The 22,545-nt window shown below is 38.4% G+C and overlaps 1 protein-coding gene across 8 annotated transcripts; it reads right to left on the bottom strand.

The window, feature by feature from the left end:
* Window positions 1–5,481: 5,481 nt before the first annotated feature.
* Window positions 5,482–22,255, bottom strand: bag5 (BCL2 associated athanogene 5). 8 transcript variants are annotated; one of them, XM_065297237.2, is made up of 6 exons: window positions 22,156–22,210; window positions 21,472–21,571; window positions 8,350–8,623; window positions 7,772–8,200; window positions 7,398–7,621; window positions 5,482–7,311 (listed from the first exon to the last, which is right to left on the bottom strand). In XM_065297237.2, the coding sequence occupies exons 2-6, from the start codon at window positions 21,501–21,503 to the stop codon at window positions 6,786–6,788; spliced, it is 1,485 nt and encodes a 494-aa protein (XP_065153309.1). In that variant the 5' UTR covers window positions 21,504–21,571; window positions 22,156–22,210; the 3' UTR covers window positions 5,482–6,785. The 8 variants fall into 8 exon arrangements, with proteins under 8 accessions (XP_065153309.1, XP_065153310.1, XP_065153308.1 ...); XM_065297238.1 differs by lacking the exon at window positions 21,472–21,571 and having other exon boundaries at window positions 22,156–22,255; XM_065297236.2 differs by lacking the exon at window positions 22,156–22,210 and having other exon boundaries at window positions 21,472–21,641.
* Window positions 22,256–22,545: the final 290 nt, after the last annotated feature.

The following is a 22,545-nucleotide window of genomic DNA, read 5'->3' as shown; positions in this document are numbered from 1 at the left end:
CACATTCTTTCACACATTTAGACAACTAAAAGCTTTCTGTTAAAACTGAGTTTTTTAACTATTAATATATTCTGGTTTGTAGTTAGCACGGTTTAAAAAGATAACAGGAGTTATAAACAAAAAGAGGCGAGTATTAACTTTGGTATCAAAAAAGGTGGACATTCTGAGATACATTCTAAATCTTGCAGGTCTACTTCATATGATGAGATTTTGGCATTGTGAAAAAGGGAGAAGACGTTTAGCAAATTAGTTGCATGGCATGGGTCACTGATTTACACCTAACTGCAATTTTCACCGGATTTAACATTAGCCACGTCATTATTAGATGATGAAGTCTATAAAGACATGCGCAATGCTCATTACAGCAGGATTACAGCCTTATAAATTTGAAAGCGTTGTCAATGTCAACACTAATATCTCATAAGGGAGTTAACACTGTCAGGAAAATAAATTAAGTGTTTAAAAATAGTCCTTAGCTGTCACTGGGGTGGTACCCTTTCAAACAGCACATAATTGCACCTAAAGAGTTCCTATTAGTACCTTAGAGGTACATATTGGTACCAAAGAGTACACATATTAAAGGTACAAAAGCAGTGCTATATAGTACTAAAAGCTCGTTATAGGGGAACCATTGTTAGGGTAGCACCTTTAATACACGGTGCTCTAAAATGCTTGATTCTGATTGGCCAGTCGAGACATTCAAAGTTAGGTTATTCTGAGTTATACCACAGGCCTGTTGAATGCTTTATTCTGATTGGTTAGGAAATGTTCACGGATGTTGATTATATTTCTGTTAAACGCACACTTAATATATCAAATGTCTTAAAATAACCACATGAGCAATGGCTGTGGTAAACGTGGTATAAGGGGAATAATAATAATCGGTCCTTTGAATTATTTGAAAATAATGCACACCCGTGGTGTAATGGACCGCCTGAAACTGGCTAATAACACACGGCTGCAAATCATTTTGACAGGTACAGTTTCATATTACGCAAAAATGTAATATAAATTCTATTTTCAAATGATTAAACCAAATAGCGTGTTAAAGCATGACATTTGAATGTCTTATCTTAAAACTGAAAGTAAATGGGGTATCCTCATGGAAGGTCTGCATTTGTTAAAAATTTGTGAATAAATAATTTCAAATCAATCTTTAAATGTCCCTTACCTTATGAGGTAAATAGCCATGTAATAAGCGGGATAATGCACAGGAAGCAGGTTGTTATCACAAAATAAGCCCCCTCAGTGTGATACAAGACCCAGGACTTCTGCAATAACAATCTGCTGCCTATACAATATCCCTTAAGGGCGATTTATAGTCGTGCGTAGGTGCTACGCCGTAGCTACGGCGTAGGCTATCCGTAGCCTGTGCGTAGCTCTGCGTAGCCTGACGCGCACCTCACAAAATTCCTAACAGCGCGTCGGACCTACGCGGACCGCAAGCACTGTGATTGGTCCACCAGAACCCCTCCCGTCAGGTAAAAAAACTGCGTCATAGGTATTTCCGGTTGAGACGGTGAAAACAAAGATGAGCCAAGTTGAGGAGTGATTTAACTAAAACTGCAACATAAGTCGCTGTTTATTTACTTCCATCATTGCTGGTCTTCTCAAATTATACACAACAAGTTGCTATTTTTTCTTCGTTTGTGGGTTAACTTGCTTAGCTTCTTCTTCTGTGACGACTTCTGCTGCTACTGTGGTTACACGCGTGATTACTGCCAACCAGCGGTTTCGCGTGTCTTTGCACGTCGACGCGGACGGCGACGCACAAGTATAAATGAAAACCGACGCGGAACCTACGCCGTCACTGCTACGCCGTAGGACCTACGCACGACTATAAATCGCCCTTTACATGTAGCACCAACCATAAGTGGTGCTAAAGCATGAAAATAGCACCACCTATGGTTTAACATAGCACAATATGGTTCTACACGAGTAAGGTTTAGCACTAAAAATGGTTCCCCTATGATTACGAGCTAGTGAACCACTTTTAGCACAATTTTTTAAGTCTATTGGTATCAAATGTATATTAAATGTAACACCATCTGTTCCTAAATCAAACATATTAGGACCTTTTTTAAAGGGTACTGCCCCAGTGATTGCTTGATAGTGCAAAGAGTAATACAATCAAGGTAACATTTATTCTAAAAGAAGAATCCGAAACAGGTGGATTGTTGAGTATTATTCAATGACTGGAATATATTTGATTTGCAAATGTTATCATGACTCACAATGTACATTTGAAAGTTCAATGTCTCTGACTTGTCTGTCTGATGTATTTAAAGCCCCTCGGAAGAGCACTGTGTTTAGAAAATAAATGGATTTAGCTAGTCTTATGGCATAATACTCATGTTAAACTAATAATAATAATAATAATAATCTGAGCCTAGATGCGAGTGCAATATGGCCATTTCATGGCAAAATATTTGACTGTCAATCATCTACAGTAACTGGAGTGAATGTTATCTCTGTGTATACATTATATAGGAGTGATCCTCAAAAGTGGTGCTGGTTGACTAAGTGTTTCACTCCATCCTGTTAAAAACAGTCTGAATTTGAAAAATTAGCATCCAGAAGTGTTATATCCGGCAGTTCTCAGTATAACGCTGTCATCAGCAGTGCCATATTTTGTTAAAGCCAATGAAGTGATTTTAAACAGCATGCTCCCTCTGAACCATAACATATCGGTCGCTGCTAGACCACAGGCCTGCTGGGAGAAACTACAGGCTTAAAATCTGTCACTGTGTGCCATTGCTTATAATAGCACATATATGTGGTGTCTCTAGTAGAGGTTCACAAAGCAACTAAACTACACCTACGCCTTTTAAGTGCTGCTGGAGTGTGTTTTCACCTCAACTCACTGCAGGAGACACAAAGCCATCTAATGACAGATACTGGATTGATCTGTTATGACCACAACCTCTCTTCCTTTAGCTATGTCACTGCCTTCCTTTTGAGTTATTCGTTGCTGTCTATGCATACATTTTTTTTAGCACTCATCACTTTTCATCTTTACGGTTTCCTTTCAAACAGATAATGGTGTCTGATAACAGTGTTTGGTTTTGCTCCGAGTGCAACCTGTATTTTTTGATGATTATTACAGTGTTGTTTCATAACTGGATCTGCCCTTTTTTTCAACATAGTGCAACAGTATTAGCAGCGGGACAAGTTTGTGTCATGGTCTGGATGGAATGCAAATGCAATCGGTGTTTAAAAAAATTGGACTTTCATATCCATGGAAAGATAAATGAAATTTGGAAATCATCTATAAAAAAGATTTTTGGGCATTTTTAATTATCGGTACCGGCCAATGGAAGCATCAGTCCCAAAATCTATGAACACTCAAGTCAAAAATGACTGATGATGCATTTGCTGTAATTAAACGTGGCCCTGTCTGTATAATCCAGGCGTAAAGGAATATTCCATTTTCTTAAAAGAAAAATCCAGATAATTTACTCACCACAATGTCATCCAAAATGTTGATATCTTTCTTTGTTCAGTCGAGAAGAAATTATGTTTTTTGAGGAAAACATTGCAGGATTTTTCTCATTTTATTGGACTTTAATAGACACCAACAACAATTAACACTTAATTCAACACTTAACAGTTTTTTTCAACGGAGTTTCAAAGGACTATAAACGATCCCAAACGAGGCATAAGGGTCTTATTTAGCGAAACGATTGTCATTTTTGACAAGAAAAATAACAAATATACACTTTTAAAGCACAACCTTTCGTTTAGGTCCGGTCCAGCGCGACCTAACGTAAATGCGTAGTGACGTAGGGAGGTCACGTGTTACATATATAAAACGCACATTCGCGGACCATTTTAAACAATAAACTGATACAAAGACATTAATTAGTATCAGTTGACATACAACAACGTAGGAACGGTCCTCTTTCACCACATTTGTAAACACTGGGGCGTAGTTTCGCGTTCGTCTTTTGTGACCTCTTGACGTATTGCGTCAGGTTACGCTAGCGCATGACGACCGGATCTTAACGAGAAGTTGTGCTTTAAAAGTGGATATTTGTTATTTTTATTGTCAAAAATGACAATCGTTTTGCTAGATAAGACCCTTATGCCTCGTTTGGGATCGTTTAAAGTCCTTTGAAACTCCGTTGAAAAAACTGTTAAGTGTTGAGTGTTGGTCCATTAAAATGAGAAAAATCCTGCAATGTTTTCCTCAAAAAACATAATTTCTTCTCGACTGATCAAAGAAAGACATCAACATTTTGGATGACATGGTGGTGAGAAAATTATCTGGATTTTTCTTTTAAGAAAATGGAATATTCCCTTAAGTCTCATAATGTAACTATGCTTATACAGTATAGTTAGTGTTATAGTTAAATGTGAACGACCCTTAAAAGCATCAAAGTTTGATTTCAACCACTGGTTTCAATCTTTGACATGATCTTACTCAGTCAATATTTAAGATATCAAGGTTATATTTTTCACAGAATGCTCTTTACATTAAATATGGATGATTAATGTAGAAAACAGTAAATCACAAAAAATGACTTGAGCTGGGTTTTCACAGACTGGGTCACAAATTGGACTCACGTATGTCACATATACAGTACTGTGCAAAAGTCTGGCCACCATGCCAGAATTAGATTAGTTGTTTTTGCAATGTTATAGTGATCATACATAATTGTTTCTCAGTCTCTTTATTAGAATACAACCAGAAAATACAGTTAATGTGTATGTAGTATTAAAAACTCTATGAAAGTATAATAAGCTGATGTGTCAAGTTTTTAGGGTAAACTCCCTTCCACTTGAGCAATAGCAGGCAACTGCAGGATCTCTTAAACCTAAATGAAATTAAATCCTAATATCTAATTTTAAAGAAATGAGTCTTTTACTTCATTCTGCTCAAAAAACGCTCAAGATGTTTAGTGCAACGAGAGGTCACACTAAACACCGACGATTCCTAAAGAAGACATTTAGTCCTGAAAATTATTTTTTATTTTACATATTCCCTGTATTTTCAGTTTGTCTCTTAACAAACTAGATTGAAAAATACATTTGGATGGACATTAAAAATTCTAAAACAAAGTTTGGTGGTGCTGGTGGCCTAAAACTTTTGCACAGTCCTGTACTTATCACCATTATAGTGGCCCATTCTCTGTCTACTGTATCTGCTTTATCCATTAAAAACCAATATAGCAAGTTTACAGAAACACTGGAGACCTAATAAATACTTTAAATAAATTAAACCCAAAAATTTCACATTTTGTCGCATTTTATAGTGATGTGAATGTAGTGGTTCTTCCTTTCGGCGCCACAATATTTGTAAAAAAAACAAAAAAACATCTCCTGTCCACTTTGAACACTCCCACAAGCAAAATAGCACACACACAGCTTTTCTTCAACAATCACAGACACACAATCTCGCTTTCCACTCTTTGTTCCCTGGTGACTTGCAAAAACCCTTTCGGCCTAAAACCGATAGAAAAGACAAGACACCCTGTGAACTAGTTTCTATTTTTCATCCTTTATATCTGTAACTGACACAACACTAACAGAAGCATTTCCAAAGACAATTCTGCTTCTCTACAAAATCCAACAAAACAAAAGAATGCGGTTAGTCATTTCTTAGTCAGTAGTTTTTCCAGCAATTTCTATAAACACTGAAACAATGCTGTCCCACACCCTTTCCATTCCTTTTGTGGAAAATGCATCATTTAAAGGGATAGTTCACACCAAATTTAAAATTCTGTCATCCTTTACTCATCCTCATGTTGTTCTAAACCTGTATGATTTTTTTTCTGATGTTCACAAAATAATAGTAGAAATACAAATATTATATAAGTATTATTGTAATAAATGATGAAGATACACAGTTCACAGTACCCATTAAATACCATTGTATTTGTTTTTCCTACTATGGAAGTCAATGGTTACAATCAGCCATGTGGTTACCATCATTTATCAAAATATCTTCTTTTGTGTTCATCAGAAAAAAATCATACAGGTTTAGAACAACATGAAGATGAGAAAATGATGACATAATTTTCATTTTTGGATGAACTGTCCCTTTATTTACTGCATCATCAACTAAGATACAAAATACTGGGTCAGTTATAATGTGAAGAACGCAGAATGTATAATTGTTCCCTCAGGCAGGGTGAGTTATTGTTTGTTTGGCTTGTGACTATACCTAGAGGAGCTTAAGCTATAAAAGTGCATTTTAAAGTAATAAATAAAGTAAATATGCTTTTACAGAAAATAAACAAACCTATAAACACTTAAGTTGGGCCTTCTTTGTTATTGTATCACCTGTTGCGCTACCCGTTCTGGGCGTAACAGAGACCAATGAGTTTCTTCATATCAGAGATAAAAGCTTTACACCGCATTGAAGACCGCATATCTCAACACTGTGCCCTACACAAGCATGTGGTATAGCAGAAAGCAAATTTTGGCAGCAGAACAGGGTTTAGCACCGCACCACACCACACCGACCAAAACATGGAATTATTCTGATAAAAACAACACTTCATGTGCAGTAGAAAAAAGGTTTCTTTTGCCAGAAGAAATGCTGTTTTTTAGGGACCTATAATGGACCAACAAAAGCAGCAGGTGCATAATGGGTATCAGTCCTGCTGCCTACAGCAAAACTGTCTTTTATATACAAATTAAAAATTTCACCCATGGCCACTGCTATATCTCATCCTGATATATCGCACACAGGACACATTTTTTTTTTTGCCATATATTTTGCCTTTTCTTGCAGCTTTTTATTCAGAAAAATCTCTCCAATACTGCCAAGTTTTTGTCTGTCAATATTCCCACTCATCTGTCTTCATATCCAGGTAACTAAGGATATTCTGGGCGTGTTTAACTGCTTGCTTACGGGCAACTTTTGTTCCTTCGTCCCCCTGAGGGTCCACGGCATCAAGAGCTAAAAGCTGTTTGGTCAGTAGCTCTTCCAAAAGCATGTAGCTCTTGTCTGCTCTCTTGCCATCAAAGCTTAAAACCTGAGCCTGCAGGTCGGACAGGCTGGCTAAGACTCGCCACACGGCCGCGTGAGGCGGAGGTTCGTCCGGTACAGGGTTACGACGTCCCAGGGCTTCCCGGAGGTCTAGGAAGGTGATGACAGCCTGAACTTCCAACACAGCTCTGCGGCGTGCCTCCCGAATGCAGGGATTTCGGCCCGTGTCTACCTGATCTAAGTGAGTGAGGAGACTTTGCAGCTCCGACCCCTGTCCTATGGCGCCGTACCGAAGCACCTCCTCCTGTAGGACCAAGACGCGCCCTCTGATTGCCTCGATTTCACGAATCGAGTCATTCTGAGCTAGATCATATCTGGAAGTATAATAAATGAAAGTTAACTATGGCATAATAGTTTAAATAATGCTATTATTTATATTTAATTTCAACATTGGTGTTACCTGCGTGTGTCATCTCCCTCTCCCTCCAGGTCAAGATGTTTAAGCAGGCCATTGATCTCCTCCACCACTTGTTTCCTGTAGTTCCTGACAGCAGCATTGCTCGACACATCCAGAGCATCCAGCTCAACCAGGAGCTCTGTAAGGATCCTGGCCAGGTGGGCACAGCTGTCACGTCCACTGAGACCCATCAGCAAAGCCACCTCCTGACACCTCGCACTACTCACCTACACGAGATCAATTCATTTTAGTTTTTAGTAACATTGTTATCCTAAAAATTATTTTTTTAGTAAAATATCCAGTAGTTTTCCAGTAGTAATCTTTAGCTGGTCATGGTAGGACTTCTTTGCTCTCTGTCTTTTACATGTAGCACTCACCTGTGCCATGACTTGGTTAATTCGCTGTACAGCCTCATGCGTGTCATCTGACAGCGGCAGTGCCAACGTGTGAGTTTGCACGCGTCCCTCCAGTATTTCCTGTACGGCACAGACCCGTGTCAGCGCCTTGTAACGGGCCTTTCTGAGCGGTACGCTCCCACCTGTCTTAACCTGAGCCAGACGCATGGCCACGTCCTGCACAGCTTCCACCAGCTCCTCGCCGATCTCAAAAGCATCTAAAACCTGGCCCTGTCGTAAAGGTAGCACGACCCCTTCATTCAGTATTCTCTGCGCCGTCTGGGTTAGCTCTTCGATGGCCAGTCGAGATGGATGTGTAGCGTTGCCCTCCAGGTACCGAAGCAGACCCTCAACCTCTCCCGCCGCACGCTTCCGAGGCTGCTGGAGCTCCGGACGGCCCTCCGTCTCCACCTGGATGGGGAAACAAAATGTGGCCACTTAGTATACATTACCCCCATGCATTGATCATGGTCACACCCTAAATCTGTACATCAGATGGGAAGTTTGTTACCAAATATATATGAATTGCTATGGTCGAGAACACTAGCTAATGTGCTGACCTGATCAATCTCCAACAGTAATCTGGTCAGGTCTCGCTCCATGCGTTTGTATTCTCGGTCACTCTGCAGGCCGCTGAATGAGCACACCTGTGGACCGAGTGTGGCGATCTCTCTCTGCACTTCACTCAACCGAAGCAGGGCCGGGTGCTGGCCAGGGTACGAGCCCTGGGGTCCTGCATAACCAGAAAAGGGTCCTGGCATCTGTTGTGTCTGTGGCTGCTGATTGCCATGATCCATTGTCCTTTTCCCACCATCAAAGGGTTTCCCAAACAGGCTGAGGGAGAAAGAGACTATTTAAGCATGAACACTGTCATAATAAATGGTCAAAAATGGTCCCAAGCTGTCAGTGGGGCGGTACGCTTTAAAAAGGTCCTTATATGTAACATTTATGTATACATTTGGAACCAATACGTTTCTTTAAGGTACTTTTTAAAAGAGTTATGCCCCAGTGACAGCTAGGGTAAGTTAATGTTTTAGATGCCACATACATAGGTGTGATTGGCAAAGGACAAAAAAGCAGAAAAATATACGGTACACCTACCAAGACGTGGCGACATACATACGCACACATACACGCATGCACGCACACATATAAAATGAAATACAGTTGAAATATAATTTGGGCTCAAAGTTGACCGATCTGAGTGGCCAATCGTCAATCTGCGTGGGCAAGTGCCACCCTGACCATTATGTAGCCTTGCCACTGCATCAGACTGAACAAAATCATTTTGTGCATTTTATGTTCTTCAAAACAAATGTATGCCCTTTTAGTAAAATCTTTGGTTGCATATTGTAGTAATAATAAGGCACACAAGCCACATACACAATTTGATAAATGAGATTCGCTATTGGTCAAAACATGTTTAATGTTTATAGAATAATTAGTGGGGGCATTTAATCAGATTAATTATTGATTACAACATTTGTTACTTCAAATGTTGTGACTTTCTGGAAAGGCAGTCAAGTGCATTTGTCTTTTGTATAGTTATTTTGGCAAAGCATCTACTGTAACAGTAGAGCTACGCGTTTCACAAACCAGATCCACGAATGTGTGTGTTTGTCATTATATTATTCTGTTATCGCAAGCGTTACTGCCAGATTCACAAACCATTAAGAGGAGCAAACGTACGCGTGTGTTCGTCAGGATGACGTTGGCTCTGATTCGCGTATATGCGTGCGTTAACGTATGTGATTACAGTTAATGCAAGCAAACTTTTTAACAAAAACGCAACTTTATATTGATATCGCGAGACTGCATTTCACCTCGACGAGAAATCTGATATTTACATTACTGGCATATAGCGGTCTGATTTGAAACGGACAGTTTTGTCAAAGCAGCAAACACTTGGCAGGTTCTCTTAATTTCTTACTAATAAAATGCTGTCTGTCTCTGCCTATTCCTTCGATCCATGCCCAGCGCCACTGATTTAAGTCCTTTATCAATTAAGTCGTCTTACCTAGGCTTCACAAACGAACTCTTCATCCTGCTCTGACAACGTTAACTTGTTTTTTTGTTTTGTTTTTTTAACGTTAACTTGTTATGATTTGATTTCTCCGCGGCGGCGCGGTATGCAGCTGGATCTCAGCCACACCAGAGTCGTATAATAACAGTTACGAAACGCTTTGATCTCGCCGCCGCGCGGTCACGTGATTCGTGTAACGTTCTACAGTTCCAAACCAAGCAGGGCTGTCAATCTGTTTGCATAGGTTTTCAGCTATTTTAGGTAAATATTAGCTTGTAATGGGAATTGATCACTATACTTACTATGTTTATAACGTTTTTTTTTTACTAGGGAGTGATGGAAATACAGTAAATCAGTTAATAAAAATAAACAGTTAATTGTGACCCAAAGATAACTGTGGTTATCTATACCAACTACAGCAACACAGTTTATATTTTATTTTTGTAGCAAAATATGGCTATATAAATGGCTATCAATCTTCTAAAAACATAATTCCTACACTTTTACTATATTAAAATCACAAAAAAGATAGCCAACGCGGTTATTTGTAACAGTGAAGCATAACAGAAACACACTAAATTCATATTTAATTGTATTTATAGTACACAATAAATGTTAATATAATTATACATGATTTTCGAGAATACATCACTCGTATTACTTACCAAACACAATGAAACACATAGGAGCATTGTGAAGCAGTGTGACTTTCTTATAAGGCATTTAGCTTGTCGCTGTTGCCCCCTAGTGTTACTCGTAATATATAAAAAAGATAAGTATAAAGTAGATGGCCACCAGTAATAACATATTAAACCATTAAATCTATATTATTCACACATTATACACAACTCATTAAAATATAAAATTTTTACTAGTTATTATTAACGATAATCATTACCTAAAGCAGAGTTCATAAAATATCACTGTTGACTATATTAACTCTTTCACCGCCAGCGTTTTTTTTAAAAAGTTGCCAGCCAGCGCCAGCGTTTTTCATGATTTTCACAAAAGTTTAATGCCTTCCAGAAAATGTTCTTCTTTAAATATATAAACATACAATATACCAAATGAAAGAACAGACGTTTCTTCCTACCTTCAGTGGTTCTTTTGTAATTAGCTTTTGAATATGGGTAGGTTTCTGCAAAACACCACATTTTGAGCAAAAAGCAGAGATAATTCCATTTTTGTGACGGACTTTTCATAGAGATCCCATTCAGAGCGATCTTTAAAACAGACACGGACATGCAGCCGCTTGCCATAGGGCAATACTTCTGGGTTTAAAAAGTTGCGGAAGCCACCTGGTGGATAATAGCGGTATTGCGGAAAGACAGAAAATCTCGTCATTGGCGGGGAAGCGTTTTCTCTTAATTGACGAGATATCTCGTCAATGGCGGTGAAAGAGTTAATGAAATGTCCGAAAATGTAAAGAGAAACTGTAATTTCATCGATTTACCAGCAGGTGCCATTGAAATGAATGGGCTTCAGTGCTGCAATTGGAACTATGCGTCATTACCAGTCACTAAATGAAACGCTGTTACTTCCGCATTCCATTCTTACAACGGACGTCTATGGCCCTGTCCCAAATGGCGCACTTCATGTGGACTTTCGGTCTCGTGGCCTTAAATTGCGCGTTCTCGCTTAGTCTAGGAGTCCGTAGGGTGTCCCATCTGTCATTTTTACGCTTTGAAGTGTGCTCATCAGCGCCTCCTTTGCCCCCTTGATGCGGTCTTCAGCGAAGCCAGCACTGCAGCAGGCTTCGCGCAGTTTGCCAACCCAGAAGTCCTTGCGAAAGGGCGGTCGGACCAATCAGACGACGGAAGGGAGGAGTTCACACTGACGGGGAACTCTAGATATTTCTGGTGTGATGCTCGAGTCTGTCCCAAAATACGACTACGGTGCACCCACGTGGACTCGCATCAAGGGTCCCTAAAGTCTGGACTACGTGATGTCATCAAAGTGTGGACTCTGAGGAGGACCACAAGTCCGGAGTGTGCCATTTGGGACAGGGCCTATGTGAGTGTCGTAACTCTATTATTATACGACTCTGAGCCACACCTCAAAGACCCCTCCCTATTCTACTTCTGATTGGCTAGTTTGTTAGTTTGGTTGAGAGTGAAAGATGTGTTTAGGTGTGTTCAACTTCATGCGGCGCTGCGCAGACCGATCGGCGGCTGACTTGAAGCAGTGCATTCCGGTTAGTTATTTTGTCCGACTTCAGCTGGCGCTGCAGGCACGTGACTGTGTCATATGGTTTTTAAGTACCGCGAGAGCGTTTCGAGAGTAGCTGGCTAGCTCACCCGGTGCAGCTTCTCCAGAGCGGCTGCACGGAGTTGTAACAGCTTTACGTGATTGGCTGCGTCACTGATGACAACGATCACGTGCGTTTCAAGTTTAATCCAACCTTTAGTTCCACTAATAAACATTATAAATTCATGTTTTAAAACAGGAAAAACACTTTAATATGCTTAAATATGTTATATTGTGTCGCGTAATAAAATAAAAATGAAAATTCCAAACTCTGTTGGTATTTTAATAATATAGACTTGTTTCTCGTTATTTTCGGGTATACAGTATAAGCAGCAATTAAAATATTCAATATAAAATGTTTCTGGTTGCAACTTTTCATTAAAAGTTTTGTTTTTATCAAATTTAGCATCAAATTCACTTCATTTGCGATTAAAAACAAGGAAACACGGCGCACACGTCACTACTGCAAGCAGCAGGTGTCCGGCTTGACGGCTCCGTCTTCAGTTCCTCCCTCGACTGCAAGCGGCAAACCTCGCTGATCGGTCTGCGCAGCGCCGGATGATCTCAAACACACTTTTTCTTTCATTCTATATGTAGGCGAACGCATGATTTTTTTTAATTCGCAGCCTACACCACACGCCGGAGACCCCACCCGACTGCAAGCTCTTTGGTAAGCTCTGCATTGAATGAAGTTCCATCGTGATAAATAAATAGACTAATGCGGAGTGATATGCGGTTATTTATAACGGTGCCTTGCAACCCCACCCCGACACGCACTCACAAAAAATTGGATTTGCATGATTTACGAAAGCCTCATTTTCAGGTCGGAAAAGCCGGAATTCCAGATTTATCCGGAAGAATCACACCCCTGCACATAATCACTATAAAATTATTGTATTTTTTCAAGCCAAGAATGTGATATAAAAAGCAGGAGCGGTTCATCTCTGCAGCCCGAAACAAAAATTTTAGAAGAGCACAGTCCTGAACATAACTTGGTACCTTAGGGCAACACTTGATCATGAGCCATGACGCTGAGTTAAGCATCCCTGCCAAATTCTAACCTAAAACCTAAGTTAATAATAAATGCTGTTGAAAATGGTAACACTTTACAATAAGATTTTATCTCAATTTATTTTTGTAGCATTTATTAATATTAATTAATGTTAGTTTATACCCATGCAATTGTTGTTCACGTTAATTCATAATGAATTAGAGGGATTATTATTAGATAATGTCTACTGGCTGTTCCAAGCTTTAATAAATGGTGCTTTGATTTGATATGACTCAGGACGTATCGTAAATTTGATTTAAATCAGATGCACCATTTACTACCATTAGAAAGCTTGGAACAGCAAAGACATTTTCTGATTTAACTCCGATTGAGTTTGTATGATAAAAAGATAATCATTAACATTGTAAATCATGGGGTCATTGTCAGGGCCGGAGTGGGACTCATTTTCACCCCTGGAGTTTGTGTTAATTATGCGAGTGCAGCTGGATAAGTGCTGGCAGCCTAGGGACAGCAACTAGGGCTGCATGACGATTAATCGCGATTAATCGTTTGCAGAATAAAAGTTTTTGTTTACATCATATATGTGTGTGTACTGTGTATAATAATTATGCCGACCCTCGTGGCCAAAAGAAACCCAAACCAGCCCACCGGGAATCATCCCGGTCCTTCCTATGGCCAATCTGGGCCTGGTCATTAAAAGTATAGTTCCCCTAAAATGATAAAGGAAAATCCCACTGTTTTTTTTTATATTTTACTTTGTTCTTACCTCAACTTAGATGAATTAATAAATCCCTATCTTTATTCAATGCGTGCACTTAATCTTTGTACAGCTCGTCATGGATGTGTTAGCATTTAGCCTAGCCCCATTCATTCATTAGGATCCAAACAGGGATGAATTTAAAGCCCATCAAAAACTTCCACATTTTCCCTATTTTAAGACTGTCACATGAGTAGTTACACCAGTAAGTTTGGTGGCACAAAACAAAACGTGGCAATTTTTTTAAGCTGATAAAAAATGAGAACTATATTGTATGGCGGAAGAGCACTTAGTTTGCAGCTTTCCGACCTTGGGCGTTGTGTAACAACTCATGTAACAGTCTTTAAAGCATCATGAAACCAGCTGTTTCAGCTCACCATCATTCTGAAAAATGCTACTTAAATGGGCGTGGACACTGTGAGAAGAACAGCGATAAGTGGGAGGGGCAACTGACATAAGCTAAGATTTACTAAGATTAGCAGTATTACAGAAATAATTAAACTGAATATAATATTAAATTTAAACAAATGTCAAGTAAAACTGTAATAGTTGAAATAATAGCACGTTTGATGACCTCAGAACAGATCAAAGTCCACCTGCCTCCCATAGCTTTGCCGAGCAAATTCAATTGATGGCGAGTCTAGTCCTGACAGAATCGTGGGGAAAATAATCCAACATATTAACACTGTGTGCGTATCTGCGTAATGGTGCAGTCACATTTACTTTATTATACAGAACCGTATCCATGTGCGTTTATCCTGAGACACCCCTCCGCCGGCTGACCTGGCTGCATGGAGCACATGCACGCACGAACACATTTCCCTTTTAAATATATATTTTAAACTAAAATTGTTATAATAGCAAAAGCTCTTTGGTGTTTTACATGTCACTTTTATACACTTAATAAATATATACATTTCATTGCACTACGTAAATATTAAATCAAATCACTTTTGCAGACAAATCATACAGTACCAGACCTTTTCTCTGACTAACTTCACTTTTCTTAGCCATTTTTGCATAAAGCAGAACTATTGAAAGTAACTTCTAACAAGTGAAGTCATATACTGCATAAAACAAGCAGCAACAGTAGTGATAAAACAAACCAAAAACCCCGAAAAGTAGAGGATTATAAGCAAGTGAGCACAGGTTTGGTCTCTTTATGCTGTTTTGACTAACGCTAACAAAGGCAAATGTTTTAACTCCACCCATAATGAAAAACCACAAAGCAAACATGACACCATATGGGATTCAGAACTGTCTGAACGCTTGACACACTACAGGAAGCGAAAGAAATCACATCAGTATGACATACATGTTAAAAAGCAAAATAAAATCACCTTTTAAAGATGTTAACAACCTAAACCTAAACCTAATGAATATAACTGGATTAATCAGCCAATCGATTACCGGAAATCAAGTGTTTATCCATAATAACGTCCTTAGTACAGTCTATTTGTAATCAACACACAGCCTGTCTGTTTGATCTGGACTGCAACAATGTGGTTTCCATTACCCCGACTGATCCTGTTTCAAATTACACATCTGCATATCAGACAACACAATTTAAGTCCTACCTGGTGGAGTCGTGACAACAAGATGGAGAATAAACTCCAACAAACAACCACTAATTAATCATTAACATAGCTGTAGTTCAACTAGCGTGTCGTATAAAAATACCAGATCAAAAACACTTACAAACCTTGCTGCAGAGATGTATTTAGGAACAAACTGTCTTCATAGAGCACAGCCGACAGACAGTGCTGTCTTACCTCTGCACATTCAAAGCCCTTAAACAATATTATATTGGCAGCCAACTGCTGCTACTGTTATTCCTTAGGGAAGTGTCTGTGATGTCATAGACAGGTCATATTCATTTCCCTTAAAGAAACAGTGCTGTATTTTGCACCCTTGCATTTGAAATTTTTTAGTGTTAAAAAACGCAATTGTGATAGATTTAAAATAACAGTGTAGTGCTACTGAGTATTTACATTCACTTTTATGTTATAGTAGATTGGTCTGATTCATGTAATAACATGAAATGGCACATATATTATACTTTCTACATGGTTATACCAGAGCACAGAGTATAGAACCCAAGCACATCAAATTAAATCCATTTGATTTCTTTTTTTCTTTTGAAAGGCAATGTCGAAAATTTCATCTATAACATTGCAACATGATTAAAGGGATAATTTACCTTAAAATGAAAATTCTGTCATCATTTACTCATCCTCATGTTTTTCTAAACCTGTATGAATTTCTTTTTCTGATGAACACAAAAGAAGATATTTTTGAGAAATTATGGTAAACACACACCAGATATTTTGAGAAATGATGGTAAACACAAAGCAGATAGTGACCATTGACTTCTATAGTAGGAATAAACAAATATGATGGAATTTAATGGGTACCGTCAACTGTGCGCTTACCATCATTTATCACAATACTTCTACTATGGAAACACTATACACAGGGTACCCCCAGGATTGTCAAACCTAAATTCAAGGCTTTTTAAGACCTTTTTAATACCACTTCAAATGAAATTTAATACCTACATCGCACCCATTCGGGTAGAATAAATCATTTTAAATAACGTAATATAACTCAAATAATTACTATTTACAAGTGTTTGAACATTCATGACAACATGCCTCTGAAAGGCTGAGTCCAAGGCCCAAACGGCCTATTATCTTTACCCATCAATCAAAACCAACAATCAAATAGATTTAATAGATTTAAATGTACATTTATTGTAAATTTGAGAATCCCTAAATCAGGGATGGGCAACTGGAGGGCCAGGGGCCACATGCGGCCCGCCTCTTTATCTTGTGCAGCCCGCCACGTTTTAATATGACCATTATGTCGGATAAGGTAATTTATGTTAAAACAATAGTCTTGTTTGATCCATGAAATAAGCTGCAAACCAAACAATAACACCAATTTTAAAGTATACATTTTTTTGCTGTTTAATATAGTTAAGATAATAACAACATCTAATACCACTCATCAGTAATGCTCCGAACCAGAACAATACTGACAAACAAAATTAACCATATTATGGCAAATGAAACAAAACCCCTCAAACACAACAACAAATTAAAATGTAATGCTATTTTGACCCTAAAAAGACAAGAGATCTGTTCACTGCACCAAACAAAAAACTGGACACAAGCTCATATATAGATATATTTCTGTCAATCTTTTCTGTTAATCTTTATACAGGACCATACTAAAGTTTTCTAATGCTAACTTAGTGTGACATTGTAAATATGTAGCCTATAGTATGTATTGCAAGTTGATATCATCTAATTAAACAGTAAACAAAATATATAAAAGCTTTCAAATTTGCGTTATTGTTGCAGCTTATTATTGCATGGATCACACAAGACTTGTTGTTTAACATATAAATTACCTTCTCCGACATAATGATCATATTAAAACATGTCTTTTCTACCTAGATTTACTAGAGACGGATTGTGGAACAGAAGATTGTGTGTGTCACTGATTAAATCAAACAACCGATCACAGGTGCGAGGATTCCCGTCATTGTCTGCCCCCACAGTCGCAAAGTCAACTTGATCGAGCAAGTGCGTGTTGTGCAGCTGCGAGCGCATAGAGAGAGTCGAACGAGCGCTCATCCCAGCCTTTACTTTATCATCCAAGCCTTTTCACTTAACTTTTTACTTTGCTCGCTTGACTGCATTTGTGCGCTTTGAACAGAGGTGCGCTCTCGGGAGGACGTTTTTCAGCGCGCGAATAGTGTTCTGTGAACACGCAAAATGCTTTCCTGCGCGCGAATAGTGTTCTGCGCGCTCGCTAAGATGCTTTTCCAAACATGGATAGTGTTCTGCGCTCGTACCTGTCGCTCGCGCGTGGTTTTTGTGCACGCGAGTTTTGTGTCTGAATTAACAGCATACAAATCTATTGATCATTTGCAAAATCAAGACCTCCGTGAAAAATTCAAGATTTGAGGTGAAATTCAATACCTTTTAAGGCCTTAATATGGGAAAATGAAATTCAATACTTTTTCAAGACTTTTAAGACTCCGCGGGTACCCTGTATACACTACTATGGAAGTCAATGGTCATTATCTGCTGTGTGTTTACCATCATTTCTCAAAATATCTGGTGTGTGTTTTACCATCATTTCTCAAAAATATCTTCTTTTGTGTTCATCAGAAAAACATATTCATACAGGTTTAGAACAACATGAGGATGAGTAAATGCTGATAGAATTTTCATTTTAAGGTGAACTCTCCCTTTAAAAGGCATATTCCATTTTCTTAAAAGAAAAATCCAGATAATTTACTCACCACCATGTCATCCAAAATGTTGATGTCTTTCTTTGTTCAGTTGAGAAGAAATTATGTTTTTTGAGGAATTTTTTTTTTAATGGACTTTAATAGACACCAACAATTAACACTTAAATCAACAGTTTTTTTCAACGGAGTTTCAAAGGACTATAAACGATCCCAAAGGCATAAGGGTCTTATCTAGCAAAACGATTGTCATTTTTGACAATAAAAATAACAAATTTACAGCGCATTTAAAGCACAACTTCTCGTCTAGATCCGGTCCAGCGCGACCTAACGTAAATGCGTAGTGACGTAGGGAGGTCACGTGTTACATATATAAAACGCACATTTGCGGACCATTTTAAACAATAAACTGACACAAAGACATTAATTAGTATCAGTTGACATACAACAACGTAGGAACGGTCCTCTTTCTCAACACTTGTAAACACTGGGGCGGAGTTTCGCGTTCGTCCTCTGTGACCTCTTGACGTCATGACGTATTGCGTGGGGTCATGTTGGCGCATCACGACCGGATCTTAACAAGAAGTTGTGCTTTAAAAGTGTATATTTGTTATTTTTATTGTCAAAAATGACAATCGTTTCGCTAGATAAGACCCTAATGCCTTTGGGATCGTTTAGAGTCCTTTGAAACTCTGTTGAAAAAAAAACTATTACGTGTTGATTTAAGTGTTAATTGTTGGTGTCTATTAAAGTCCAATAAAATGAGAAAAATCCTGCAATGTTTTCCTCAAAAAAACTATTTATTCTCGACTGAACAAAGAAAGACATCAACATTTTGGATGACATGGTGGTGAGTAAATTATCTGGATTTTTCTTTTAAGAAAATGGAATATTCCTTTAAGGCATCATTGCACCTTAAAAAAACATTTCTTTTTAATAAAGATTTAGCATAATTTAAATACAATAACAAACATATGAGCTTTAGAGTTATGTTTTTGATTCTTTCAGTACACTTACCTCACAGGCGTCTAATGCAAGGGTACTGATTTTTTTACAAGGCAAAAGTCAAATCCTAATAATCATTGATATGCCTTATATGCTGATGATCACAAGCTAAATATTACTTGCTGTTTAATATATTCAAATGAATACTATTTTAAATAAATACCTCTAACTGAGGTCCAGTACTACAGTCTCTAAAGCCCAGTGTCCACCAAAGCGTTTAAACATGTCTGAAAACGGCAGGCGCGGGTGCCGACTGTTGCCAGTGCTTCTTTAGCTGAGTGCTTTGGTTGCTTATGACACTTCTGATTAACAGTCGTTGTACGATGTGCCGGTTGGTTGACGTGGTATTTGTCCCACATCAAGGGCGGCGCTTGTATTGGAAAAAAATGTAACAATTCCCGGCCACAGGAAAAATGCTCAGGATTTCCTAGAATTATAGATGTTATGATAGCTTGATTATAACTTTTTCCAACATAGGCTGTTGAGTTTACGGAATTGCAGTATCAAAAAAAATGATTATAGTAGCCTTATATATAAGAAGCTTATGAGAACATTATCCAAAAGCACCTTAAAGTGCATTCAAGGTAAAAACATTTTTTTGCAGCATGTGTGTTCCCTGGGAATTAAACCATTTTCCTTTGTGTTGCTAACACAGTGAACTACCAACTGAGCTACAGTATAGAATAAAAATAAGCAGACATTAGCAAAACCATGACCTTAAATTCCCAAACTGTCCCTCATCAAAATGTATCATCTGTTTCAAACAAACAAAAAAAGGTCTAAGACATTGCTGCATTATGTAGGGCCCTTTGATTTCCGCAACACGAAAGCGCATACAGAATCATAAAATCAAAGCATAAAAAACGTATTTACTGTACTACGCGGAATGTCACAGAATTTGGCACATTTTGGATTCATTTCTTTTTAAAACCCATTATAACTCGTTTTCAAATGCTAGTTTTTTGACGTGGTTTCATTAATCGCCAAATCCGTGGAAACATATTCCTTTTGTGTAACGTTGGACATAAAGAAATGTATGTTACTGAAATTTTATTTAACCATTAAATCCAGAAAAATGTATATGCACAACATGGAATTTCAGAATAAATAAAACGGAATTTGGGAAAAAATAAAATGAATTCCATAGGGTCCTAATTATGCTCGGTGCTGAGAATGGGATTCAAACACATTTGAGAAAACCAATTATTGGCTCTTGGAGTTAAATCACTGGTAAACCACAGTACAACATCAATTTCACATCATTGTGATTATAGGAGATGGAGAAGGTAGGGTCAGATGAGGATGAGTCAGACCATCATCTATCCAGATGCTTCACCTGAACACCAATTAAACACCACCCCCACAGCAAGACTTTGGATTATAAAATTTGGGAGTGGTGACAGTGCACAAATGCCACCCATGCCAGAGCTTATCAATGCATACTACTAAATGAGTCACTGGTTCTTTCACAGGTCATGCAATTCACGGTAAACCGTCACATAAATACTGTTTGGATAACGCTGCTATACTTACATTCATAGGGCACCTTGGACACTAATTTTGTTACGAATTGACACTTCCCAGGTGTAATAACAATGTAGTAGTTAACAACCTTAATTGTTCTAGGGACATCACTTCAACTTCAAATCAGACATGTGCCTCATATACCTCATATAATAAGTACATAGATAAAAGCATCTGCTAAATGTGGGAACTCACAGTAGGAATCTTAAGTGTGAAATTAAAGGAAGGTAGACCAGATTCTGGAAAAGTCCATGGCAGCTACAATACTCTAAAACGGTCTTGTTCATCATGACCAAACAAGTGCAATGCACATGTCTGCCTCAAGTTCAACACTACACTACACATGTCTAAAATCTGTATCCTTAGTTATAAATATTATCTATACTTCTCTATATAATGATGAATGTGACACTCCGTCCTAAAACTTCAGCATCCACATTATAGGGGGGTGGAGATTCTGGAATTGTCTATAGCAGCTATGATGCTAAAATAAAATTGTCTTTCGTTCATGGCAGCTAAATGCAATGCACGTCTCATAATCACCATTCGTGCCTTCATGAACAGTGGCTGACATCATTGTATTACATGACCTGGCCATCCTAGACATTAATATTTGACTAATTCCCTTAATTTATTACGTTGTGTGCCTCCAACACATCAGTGACATGAGCTACAGAATAAAAAGCAGACAGCATGTTCCAAACCAATCCTTGTATGATATGACCACGCCATGCTGCGATTTAAATAAATGAAATAACTACAGAATGACAATTTTATTGCTCCTGAAAAGCAGCCAACACAATCCGACGCAATGGCACGCGTGCATGACAGAGATGCGCAGGATATTTCTCACCTCTTCAACGCGCCGAAAACGTTCGCGCACATGTTGACCGGGCTCGGTTTCCATCAGCTATGCCACTGAAACCTTCATAACACTCCAGTAATGTCTGGATCTGTAATGTTGAAGTGACACAGGCTGAGATTGGGATTTAAGGGAGCAGAATCACATCTGTATGGACTGCATTCCTGCCCCTCCCCTCCTTCAGAAAACGCTCGTACTGGGAAGACCATTCCTCCCATCAGGAGGGGTCTCTGCTACGATTGGATCTTCAACTTCACCACGTTCAACTGATCAATAAATTTAAATATATTGACGGAATCCGATTGGTGTCATACTTATAAAGAATGAAACAGACCCACCTATGCCATGTTACACTTTGAATAAACACGTTTAAGCGGGGAAGTCCAAATGTGAACTCCCGTACACAAAACGAAGTGGTTTAATCTTTTATGCACAATAACGTCAACGATTTTGCTGTATACGTAGTCGCGAGTTGCGCAAAAAAATGTCTTGAAATGACCCGCCTGTTTAGCTGTACTGCGACGCTTAAAAAGCACACAAAGACAGTGCGCGAATCTGATAATATCCGCTCTGGTTATGAGCACATAACAGTAAGGTATTGTTACATATATCAATGACATTATTATATGTAAGCATTCTTATAAAACATGATGTTTAATAGGCTGTCCATCCTACCTGCATAACCAGCTGACCGCCATTGGTGCGCCCGTGTTTACAGATTAAAACACAACCCAATTTTCGTTACCACTTACAACCAACGGGGACACATGTCTGTCAGTAGAACCTGCTGGCCAAACGTAAACGCCTGTAGGGTTACGAGTGTGAATTTATTACATGTCCTATCTTAAATAAACTTAAACGTTTGGAACAATGGAAGTTATATTGAATATTTGTTTTGTTTAAAAAAAAAAAAGAAAATAGTTTTTTCGGCGCAAATATTTTTTATCTTGAGAAAACATAACGAAATATATTATTATAATGAAGCAAATTATAATACGCGAAAAACAATAAGCAATAATATTAATAAACAGAAGGGCTCAAACAAGTTCTACCTGTATGCTTGTA

Source organism: Paramisgurnus dabryanus, chromosome 20 (assembly GCF_030506205.2).
Source record: "Paramisgurnus dabryanus chromosome 20, PD_genome_1.1, whole genome shotgun sequence".
Classification (NCBI taxonomy): Eukaryota; Metazoa; Chordata; class Actinopteri; order Cypriniformes; family Cobitidae; genus Paramisgurnus; species Paramisgurnus dabryanus.
Note: the sequence above shows the minus strand (reverse complement) of the source record. Positions and strands in the feature narration are given on the sequence as shown.

Coding starts and splice junctions, on each gene's coding strand:
- bag5 (XM_065297237.2), bottom strand. CDS start 21,503: ATGTGCGCGAACGTTTTCGGCGCGTTGAAGAG. Junction 7,622..7,771: donor TTAACCAAGTCATGGCACAG/GTGAGTGCTACA, acceptor GATCTCGTGTAG/GTGAGTAGTGCGAGGTGTCA. Junction 7,312..7,397: donor GAGGGAGATGACACACGCAG/GTAACACCAATG, acceptor TTATACTTCCAG/ATATGATCTAGCTCAGAATG.